Source organism: Meleagris gallopavo, chromosome 20 (assembly GCF_000146605.3).
Source record: "Meleagris gallopavo isolate NT-WF06-2002-E0010 breed Aviagen turkey brand Nicholas breeding stock chromosome 20, Turkey_5.1, whole genome shotgun sequence".
NCBI classification, from domain to species: domain Eukaryota; kingdom Metazoa; phylum Chordata; class Aves; order Galliformes; family Phasianidae; genus Meleagris; species Meleagris gallopavo.
This window is the reverse complement of record NC_015030.2, coordinates 9,920,154-9,930,857: the sequence shown is the minus strand read 5'-3', so window position 1 is coordinate 9,930,857 and position 10,704 is coordinate 9,920,154. Positions and strand designations below refer to the sequence as shown.

The 10,704-nt window shown below is 43.1% G+C and overlaps 1 protein-coding gene across 6 annotated transcripts in view; it reads left to right on the top strand.

The window, feature by feature from the left end:
- Positions 1-2,296: 2,296 nt before the first annotated feature.
- LUC7L3 (LUC7 like 3 pre-mRNA splicing factor) overlaps positions 2,297-10,704 on the top strand; it is an 11,580-nt gene continuing 3,172 nt past the window's right edge. For 2 of the 6 annotated variants that reach the window (XM_019621789.2, XM_019621788.2), the window contains exons 1-8: positions 2,300-3,118; positions 3,850-3,889; positions 4,125-4,269; positions 4,847-4,921; positions 5,002-5,106; positions 5,631-5,792; positions 6,251-6,534; positions 6,840-7,000. In XM_019621789.2, coding sequence (XP_019477334.1) covers positions 4,147-4,269; positions 4,847-4,921; positions 5,002-5,106; positions 5,631-5,792; positions 6,251-6,534; positions 6,840-7,000 — 910 coding nt within the window. In that variant the 5' untranslated portion in view covers positions 2,300-3,118; positions 3,850-3,889; positions 4,125-4,146. Of the gene's footprint in view, positions 3,119-3,849; positions 3,890-4,124; positions 4,270-4,846; positions 4,922-5,001; positions 5,107-5,630; positions 5,793-6,250; positions 6,535-6,839; positions 7,001-10,175; positions 10,302-10,704 lie in introns of all 6 variants that reach the window. The other 4 variants (XR_004161751.1, XM_019621792.2, XM_019621790.2 and 1 more) reach the window with 4 other exon arrangements.

The following is a 10,704-nucleotide window of genomic DNA, read 5'->3' as shown; positions in this document are numbered from 1 at the left end:
TCAGCGTGCGGAGCGGATCGGGGCTCCCTTTGTTGGTACCGCGGGGCTCCGGGCTGAGCGCGGCCGTCCCTCGGCTTTCCTGCAGTGAACGACGCCGATAAGGCTTAGCGCGCGCTCCGGGGAATGCTTTCCCCGGTCGAGCCGATTGTTGGTGAAGGTGGCTTTTACTGCCGTCCGTCCTAGTGGTATTGCCGAGTGATTTCCGTAAAGAATAACTAAAACCGAAGCCCGGCAGTGATGACAGAGCTCCTGTAGGCATTTCTCTGGCAGAGATGAGAACTGTCGAAATACAGCAGTTCACAATACAGTTCTGAGCTACGATGCGTGCTTTAAAAGAAGTGCCACAGTTAGGATGTGATTCCTGAGATGTGTTTGGTGTCCCTTGGGTCAAACTGCAGAAGACAAACAGCTGTGCTCTGTGGGGCTCCTTTCAGCTCAGAGCTTTCTCCATACGGATTTAAGTTGGGAGAAGAAGTGCTCCGCTGCTGTCCTCAGCTGTATCTGAGTGGCAGAGGCTGGAATGTGCTGGTTTCCACCCAGATGTGTGTTGCTGAAGGATGGCGGGTGTGCGTTCCTCCCAGTCCGTGAGATAAGGGCCTTCGCTGTGTGCCTTAGGCTGGCAGGTCCCAGCAACTTGTTGGTTTTTAATTTCTGCTGCATGGATAAGTTGTGCGTGTCAGGAATGGAGCTGTTAGTTCAGGAAGTATTCACGACGTTCTTGAAGTCCTTCTGCGCTTCTTAATCAAACATCGTTATTCAGTTGAGGGTTCAGTTATGTATTTTCTTTTGATTCTGGACCCAAAATAAAAAGGGGATGTTCAGCCCTGGAGATACAGAGCAGATGGCCTGAGCCACGTGGGCCCAGCTAGAGTAGTGAAGGGGATGGTTTTGGTTCATTTCTGAAGGTGAGTAACACTTTGTGTTCTCTTTAGTCAGATTAAGATGACTTTGTCTGTAAGAGAAATGTACTTTTTCAACTTTAGGCTGAAGAGGTTGACTGTAATGGTGGAAACCTCTTTAAGATGCCATTCAGCTGTTTGCATGCGCTCTCCAGAAACAGGGCTGCATCCCTTCTTCAGTGCTTGGACAGCTGGGGTTTGGGATCTGTTCCCTGTCCCCTCTTGTGAGGTGCAGCCTCCATCCCTATGGGAGCTGCTGCTTTGTTTGCATACTCCTGCCCTTACTGATGAGATTCATAGGGCCACCACTGAAGCAGTGTTTTCGTGGGTTCTGTAGTCAGTTGACAGGTTTGTAGCAGACACTTGCTGGTGTTAAAATATAAAGATAAATTTCACTTTAATTCCTTGCATCCCAGAGAGATTAGACTTGTAATGCTGGCATGTTTTGAAAGTCAGCAAATGCAGGTGGGATGCAGAGAGCAGCATGCATTCATCTGCTTGAGTGCTGTTCTGTGTACATGTCAGGATCCTCCCTGGTCGAACTACACAGCTGTCAACAGGTGACCTGTGCTGTCAGTGTGTTGTGCTCTCATATCAAAACTCAGAGTTTGTGTCGCATTTCCAGTTAGGGAAGGTTAGCAGAAGGAGCTCATCTCTGTATCCTTCATCGTTTGAGCAGATACAGAAATGTGAGGAAGATGCAGTGAAGTACAGGATAGGAATGGGTTGTGTGGAAGCCCCTGAGCATTTATTTGCAGTATTAACAGATTGTGTTTCTCATCGCAAAACCTTTTGTAGAGCTTATGTTCTTACTTTAAAACTTTGATGTGGCAAAAAGCTTTAATCTTAAAAAATGGAAATTCCAGCAGCTGTATGTTTCAGGAGTGCAGGATGTCCTTGGGTAATCAGTTCTACATCTGGCATAACGGTACTCTGGTTGGTGTCAGCAGGAGCTCAGCAGCACTGCGTGCTGTTGTCTTGCTGCTTTTCGCAGTGCCCATAGGTGAGGTCTGCTCCTGGAACAGCGGCTAAAAAACTTCCTCAGTTCAAGTGTTCTTATGTGTCTGGTGCTGTGGGAGCACTGGTGGTGTGAAGCATCTCCTGTGCTGCCTTGTGATGGGTCCTGCAGGAAGCACTGCGTGTCAGGAGGTGGGGGGAGGTGGCTGAGAGCAGTTATCTCTGATAGGAGCAGTATCTCAAGGAATAGATGATGTATTTAAAATGCTGTTTGACCCTACTACCTGTTTGCAGTCTGTTACGTGCTTTTTTATTTTTTTTAATGCCAGAACATGTAAGTTGTTTTGCATGGAGGTAGAAATGGAAGTAGAATCTCTCATTCCTCTTTTTTTTTTTTTTTTTTGCTCCCGTTTTTGTTTTGGTTTGTTGGTTTTGGAAGTTGGCTGCAGTGTCACTTGTTATTTGTTTGCTCAGGCAATACTGTTGCTTTTTTTCCATTGCTCAAGTAGGGCTTTGGTTATAGGCATTTTTACTGACTGCTTTATTTGGTGCCCCAGTGGCCTAAGCTGGTGGCAGAAGAGGTGTTCAGATTGGGTAACAGTGGGTATTTTCGTGGCCATGGGCTGGTTGCTGTGGGAGGCTGGGCTGCGGGCTGTGCAGCACAGTGCAGTTCTGACTCCACAGCCAGGTTTGCAGTCTATGGTTAGTGTGGGAAAAGAGACAGGACTGAGCTGATGGGGACAGCTGCTGGTCCTGGCGGTACAGAGAGGTGGCTGCTGGGGGCAGGTTTTGGTGCTCTCTCTTCACCCTCCATTTGTTAAAATCCTTCCAAATATATTTTAAGGAATACTGTGTCACTGCTCTGGGTCCAGCATGTGTGCGAGAGTACCAGATCAGACTGTAATGTACCACATAAGTGATGGCTTCCCATGATGTTAAATATTCAGCATTAAGAGGTACCAGCCCAATGGAAAGTAGGCATTTTGGGGGCGTTTTGTCATTAAGCTGTGGTTGTAGTGTTTGCTGCCACCAAGTAAAGCAGGGGTAGGGCTGGATGTGGGTAAAACCTGGAGAAATGTTGCAGACTGTACTAAAGGGGATTTTTACTTTGTAACTTAGAAAATAGAAATAGTTACCAAATGTCATCAATTCGCGAGGAAAAAGAAATGCTGCTTGTTTTTCTCTCACCTGACAGGTTTGTAAATACTACCTTTGTGGCTTTTGCCCAGCTGAATTATTCACAAACACCCGCTCTGATTTAGGTAAGCACCCGTGTCGTGTCGTTGCCACTTGGACTAACTGCGTTTGTAAATAGCTTTACCTTCAAAATGTTTTGGAAATGACCATTCTTAGAATTGTCAGTGGCACCGTTTATTAACAGTATTTATCCCAAATACTACTTTAAGTGGGGAATTTAATAATTTTAATTTTATGGCGTGAATTTAATAATTGGATGTGGAGTTGTTCCTACTTAGATTTAAGCTGTCTGGGCAGTGTTTGAACTTAATGTCGCTGCACATTTTCAAGCTTACTTAACCTAAGAGAAGACCCACTGAGGAAGGTGGGAGAATTTGCCTGTGTCTGTGCTTTGTGGTCACAGATCTTCAAATTCTACCCTAATGATAAATATTTTAATTAGTCTTTGTTTTAAAGAACAACGCCCGAAGTTTAAGAAAGTGCTTTAATTACATTTAATATGTCATTGTACCTTTTTTTAAACCTTATAAAGGCTACACTACTTATTATTTTGTGTAGTTTTACTGATGTAGAAAAACCTGGAAATTATCTTCTGTGTGAAAACTTCACACATCAATCAGAATTTCCTTTGGTTTTCTGACACGGAGCCATATTGGCATTCTTCCTGAAATGTTTCTTTCAAACTCCAAGCAAAAGATGCAGGAAGGTGTTCTGTGTAGATGTGTAAACAAATTCTGATAGTGTGATTACAGCATTCAAGAATGCATGCTTAAAATTTATATGTGGTTCTTTTTAGGTCCCTGTGAAAAAATTCATGATGAAAATCTACGTAAACAGTAAGTATGTTGTCACTGTGTTAATGCACAGTGCTTCCAGTGTGCTTGAGCTGTCCTATAAGCAGGCTGTCCATGAGAAACTGACTTCTTATCGATTTGTATAAACATTTGTTCATATAAATTGTACAGTACTCTGTTACCTTCAGCAAAAGTTTGAAATATGGCAGCAGATCATTGTTTTTTGTATATTAGGAAGTGATGTGAGCTTTGATTTAAAAAATGTCTTACCATACAGGTATGAGAAGAGCTCTCGCTTTATGAAAGTGGGCTATGAAAGAGACTTCTTGCGCTATTTACAAAGCTTGCTGGCAGAAGTAGAACGCAGGATTAGAAGAGGTCATGCTCGTTTGGCACTGTCACAGAACCAGCAGTCTTCCGGGGTGAGTGGAAGAATCATTGAGGCAAATAAATTTACCTTGAGAAGACGAAAATGTTACCTGTTTACTTTGTCTCCCCAGGTGGAATGCATTGCTTCCCAAAAGATGCCCACTAGATCAGTCAGTTCCCATGGTAGCCTGTCTGGTGGCACTGGACAAGCCAAGTGGCTGCAGTCAGCCAGCAGGAATCCCTCTCTGCTTTCCCCAGTGCTGTTCTCTCAGATCAGTACACAGTCCCCTCTCTGGGACCGTTCATCCTGTCAGGTGTTTGTCTTCACCCTGTTAAACCTCGGTTTACTTTCTGTCCCAGTTGGGCATTTGAGTTTAGACTTCTGTTTTTATGGGCCATGGCCTCAAATGCTTTGTTGATTTTGAGGGGAATTGAATAGAACTTGCTTCACTCAGCAAGGAGGGCACTGTGTCCAGGAGTGTTTCGTGTTAGACCAGTCTACTCATGGCTATAGAGGTGTAGGATGAGACCATTCCCAAGGTGCCTCTGGAATATAAGACATAGTTGATGTGTTTCAGAATTTCCTGTTGTTTTTACTTAAATAAGTGATGCCTTTGTACCACTTGGCAGGCAGCGGGACCTACTGGTAAAAATGAAGAGAAGATTCAAGTATTAACTGACAAAATTGATGTATTACTACAACAGGTGAGTTCTACATTCTGTAACAGATCTCTTGATTTTGTCACTTGCTGAAAAGTTTTAGCTTGTTTTTTGTTGTCCTTCAGATTGAAGAACTAGGCTCAGAAGGGAAGGTGGAAGAGGCACAAGGAATGATGAAACTGGTTGAACAATTAAAAGAGGAGAGAGAGTTGCTGAGGTCTACAACTTCAGTAAGTAACACGTTGTTAGTTCTGTCAGGTGGGATTCCAAACTTGGTGTAACATTACATTCCCAACACCCTTGTCAGTGGCGGTGTAAAACAAGTGTGCAGAACTGGAGAATGACATGGACACATGTTACTGTGTGCTGATTGTAGTGTACTGTCTTGAGTGTGGGTTTAGTGCTTACAAATGAGGAAATTATTTACACTGCAGTCATACAGGTGTGTGTATGTAGATTTTGCTAGTTCAGGTCTTAGTTAAACTTTGTGGTGTGGTTTCCTGTTTTTTAACCTGGTAAGCAACTGTACACCATACAGCCATCTGCTTTCTTTCTCCCAGTAGGATGGGAGTGGCAATACTTGGCTTATTCTTACCATGTTCATCCTGGTGGGTGCAGTGCTTCAAATGCAGGCCGTGCTGTTAGGGCTTGGAGCTTTTGCCAGTGGAAACAACAGTAATGGTAAAATTCTGAATGTCTTCACTGTCACCTGTCTAACATTTGTTTTTCTTTCATCTAATATGTTCTTTTGCAGACGATTGAGAGCTTTGCAGCACAGGAAAAGCAAATGGAAGTTTGTGAAGTTTGTGGAGCCTTCTTAATTGTAGGAGATGCACAGTCCAGAGTAGACGACCATTTGATGGGAAAGCAGCACATGGGTTACGCCAAAATAAAAGCTACTGTAGAAGATTTAAAAGTAAGCATGTCTTTAGTTACTGAATGTAAAAATTGCTTGGAGGCTTCCTATGGTAAACAGAGGGCTGACCCGTGGACTTTCCCAAGTGTTTGAAAGACTCCAGAAATGGTGCATACAAAAGATTAAATAGAATTCTGCTCTCGGCATTTGGCATTGTGCGTGCACTGATGTTCTTGCTGGTATGTGATTGTTCTATATGTAAGTAAAGAAGTAAATTCAGGTAGGAATTTTGTGGATGTAAGTACTGTAATGTGGCCTGCATTCTTGTGGGAGTTGCAAGGATAAAATCTCCGTGAGAGAGGATGCCGGTGTCAGGGGTTGTAGAAAATGCTTCTATGTAGGCTGCCCTTTGTCAAAATGAAAGTTTAAGCTGCTGCATCCCGGGATTGGATAAAGTAAGTTACGTTAAATGGTTTTCCTTAAGAGTTCTTATTTTTTCCTGTGGACTTATCTTGAAGGAAAAGTTACGAAAAAGGACAGAAGAACCTGACCGTGATGACAGGTTAAAGAAAGAGAAACAAGAACGAGAAGAGAGAGAGAAAGAGAGGGAGCGAGAGAGAGAAGAGCGGGAAAGGAAGAGAAGGCGTGAGGAAGAAGAAAAAGAAAAAGAGAGGGCCCGTGATAGAGAGAGGCGTAAGAGGAGTCGCTCCCGGAGCAGGCATTCGAGCAGAACGTCTGACAGAAGGTGCAGCCGTTCACGAGACCACAAGAGATCGAGAAGCAGAGAAAGAAGGCGAAGCAGGTACAGGAACAGAGTGTTTTCATACGGGTTTTCTGAACATTGAAGTCTTGTGTGGACCTGATCTGTCAGCCTGGGCCACGTCAATAATTTGTTAGCTTTGCTGTTGTTCTCTCTCTCATTGAGAGCACGCTTACTGTTTCTAAGAATAAGAAGGTTTGGTGCACATTTATTGCCTTCCCTGCATTTTTGGAAGTAGATGGCATCTTTGTGGTGTAAACAGTGAATGTATTGGAATATGGAAGTGGATTCTGTTCTGTGAGTTCCGGCTGACATTGACAGTTCTCACATTTTCTGTAAATGTCCAGGAGTCGCGACCGGAGAAGAAGCAGAAGCCATGATAGATCAGAAAGAAAACATAGGTCTCGCAGCAGGGACAGGAGGCGATCAAAAAGCCGTGATCGGAAATCTTATAAGCACAGAAGCAAAAGCAGAGAGAGAGAACAAGACAGGAAGTCAAAAGAAAAAGGTACGTTTGTGTGAAGGCTGAATTTGTATCAAATTCTGTAACTGTATCTTTTCCTGACATCTGAAAAGTTTGTAGTTTTCCAGTCAGGGACTGAGACTTCTTTTTAGCAACAAATCAGAGCTGGTTTGATGAGCTGAAAGTGTTGTTGTAACTGATTTGGAGCATTGTCTTCTCCCTAGTCATTGTTCATGCATATGCGTGCATACATACACCCCCGCATCCACCTCTCGTCTGTTACACTAGTAATTAAGAGCTTACTACTTTGTCTGCAAATTAAATGTGCCAGAGTTTAGATGTGTTTTAAAACTTGTGGCCTGTTTACCTTTAGAAAAACATTTGCACTGTGATGAGGTTTTTTTTGAATGAGTATTCTTCTGTTCTTACTGTTGACAAATACTGAATTACCCTTTGCTTTTATGTGTTTTGTGACAGATCAGTAGTTGTTTCCACTTGTAGCATCTATTGTCTACGTTGTCATTTCCTTTATTTTTCTTCAGAAGACAACTAAAAGCACTGTTAATCTATGAATGCAGTTGAAGATAAATCTTGCAGAGTTTCTCTGCTCTAAATGACAGTCCCATGCTGTCTCTCCCCCCCTCTTGCTGCTTTCCTCCTCTCCATGCTCCTTCCCCCCTGTTTTTTTTAATGTCTAAATGAAGTGAGATTCGCTTGGTCGATATTCAGGTGAGTCTCAAAGGAATGCCATGCAGTCCTCAGAACACATCACAGCACCCCATACAGCACGGTGGCAGCTTGCTGCTGCTCACCAGAGACTGAAGTTTCAGAAGAGGTCAGAAAAGAGCTATAGAAGAAACACATGACAGATTCACATTCTGTGAACAGACATTAATTTGCTGTCATTGCTGAATTCCCACTTTACATTCCTCCAGAAATCTCAAATTTAGTACTAACTTCTGGCTTAAATGATGGGCTTTGTTGGGGTATTAACTCAAGTCCAGTCCAAAGCAGTCACCTCACTTAATTGTTAGAGCTAAGTGACAGCAGTGGATGTAACACTCCTGTTGTGTTTCTAAGGTACTCCTGATGAGGCTCTCTGTGATCAAAGGTGCTGCATGCATGTTACCTGGGCCTGTTTGCTGTAACCTTCCCCATGGTTACGTGGTCCAGGGCCAGTTCTTGTAGAGTAGGTGATGCTTCACGCCTTTCCATTGCCTGATTTTTCTCAGACCGTTTTGTTTTTTCTGGTTCATACCACAGTACATTCTTAGCATTGATTCTTTTCTCATTTTGCTGTGCCCTTTATTGGTGATGGGTTTTGTTTTGTTTTGCTGCCTGCTTGTTGGCAGAGAAGCCCATGTCTGGAGTTCAAGTTCAAACCCAGTGTGATAGTTTGTATCTATCCATTCCTTACTTTCTTCCTACCGGATGCTGTGCCTTTTTTGCCTACTTCATGAATAGATTGTGCTCTTGGATGCTCTGTGTCTGCCTGTGCATATAAATAGCTCATCTTATTTAAATTTGCTCTGTTTCATAGGGCTTATGGCTTTTCAGTTCTTTCCTGGCATCTTTTCATAAGTAGAGAGGCTAGTAAACTTTTTTCAGCATATTAGGATTTCCAGTTTAAATTGGAAAAAAGTGACTGATTTCCTTGCTGTCCATTCTGTTTGCTGCTTGCTACTTTTTTCCTCTAGAAAAGAGCTGTGATACCACTACCACTTCCCACTGATGGGAAAATCAGTTACACTTTGTTTTGCTGATGGTAACATGTATAGAAATACGAGTAGGCCTTTGAGAAGGACTGTAATGCTGCAGAGGTTTGTGCTCTTCTCTCCAGAGGAATCCGAAAAAAAAACAACTGGGAGGACAGTTGGTGTTTAAGAACCAAATGTTGAATTATGCAGTGATGCTGTTGACACTTACATTCTCATGCTGCTGTTAACTGTAGGCAGTTAATTCAGCAGTTTGCTCTGGATGTTCATGTATCTGCAGTGTGAGGATGCCTACTCACTCTGGTAGCCTTAACTCACTGCTCTGTTGGAATACTGGCTTCAGAATGGAATTGTCTTCATGTACGCTGTTAATCTCAAATTTATACAAGCAAGCAGCAAAGGCCTGACTGTAACACATGGAGTGCCTTTCATCTTGAAATCTCAAACTGCTTTTTGAACATGAATCTAGCAGGAAAAAAAGACAAGGCACGGACCCAAGGCTTGCCTATTGTCACACATTAAATCACAACTATGCTTTGAAAACTCACAAGTCCCAGCTTTTTCTTGGCTAAAGTGCTGTGGCATACAGTGACCTTCATGGTTATGTGAGGAAGTGTATGAAATCTGAGGCACGTTATTTCAAACTCCTGTTTCAGGAACAGGGAAACATCTGCTAAAGGAGAAGCAGCTGCCAACCATAACCACCAGTTGAGCATTAACACAGCTGCTATTTATGTAAACTAATCTCAGCATAGGTGGAATAAATAGTTGGGGGGGGAGGGAAGTTGTTTGAATACCTTCATTACATGAAGGGTCAATGCTGGAATGTGCCAGCAGGCCAATTCTACTTGGCTTATCTCCTGCAATCTGGATTCATGAACTTGTGTAAAAATCACTGATTTGGTGCTTGTCTTCCTGTTAGTCATTAAAGCTCAATAAGTAACGTCAAAGCACCCAGACCGTCAGTAAGAGAGGATATCATGTTTAACAGGCTGGCTTTTAATTCTCTGGGCAGTAAAACTATCTGCAGTGTCTTGGTAGGAATTCTTACAGAATATTACAGTTTCCCACACAAACAAATAGGAAAATGTGCATGTGTTGAATCAGGAAGCAAAGTCAATGTGTGATTATGCACAGTAGATCACAGCTAAAATAATGTATGCAGAGTACCAACAGCAAGCTAATTGTATGTGCTTATTCCACCAACCCCAAGTCTTACTGATGGGGAATACGGATACAGTGAGGGGATGCAACTGTTTGCAGATATGCCAGGAGTGGAAAGAATTACAGTTGGTTGAACTGTTGGTCAGTTCTGCTTGGCAAATGGGAACCTTGAGGTAGAACTGTTCTATCATCAAAGGGGTTAGAGGAATGCCACAGGTTAATAGTCATTTTTAATCTCAAACAAAATTATCCCTCCTGACCTAACTTGAGAAACAAAGACAAAACAAAACCCTGCACACTGCACATCCATAGGGCTATTAAGATCTGCCGTATCTACATAGGACAGAAGATAAGATTATTGGACTGACTTCTAGTCCTCTGCGGGGAAACAAGACTACTATTCCTCAGTGGATCTACGTGTGCATCGGAGATACCTATAAGACACAAAAAGAAGACTTTGTAACAAGGTTAGTTAGAGTGCAATCTACCTGCGGAGTTGCAAACGGAGGGCAGACAGATGCGGCGTTGCCAGTTGCTCAGGGAGTGCTGTGGCCATCGCTGTGTGCTGTGTGCAGCACGGTGCTGCTGCAGGTGGAACTCAGGAGCGGTGTTTGTAGGCAGTTGCCCTCATTTCTGTGCGGAGGTTCCCCCTCCCTCTGGTGGTGTGTTAAAACAGCAGAGCTGGGGTGATGCTTCCCTCCTGAAGCTTAATTTCTGCTTTGTCTTCTGAAGTACAGAAGTGTGTCACACCAGTCTAGGTGGTAATGCTGTTTAAAAGAACTTTTTCAGAGTGTTCAGTCTGTATGCTCCTGTTTTGGGGATGGATTTATGTGTGCCTGTATATGTTTGCTTTAATTGCCCAGGCAGCAG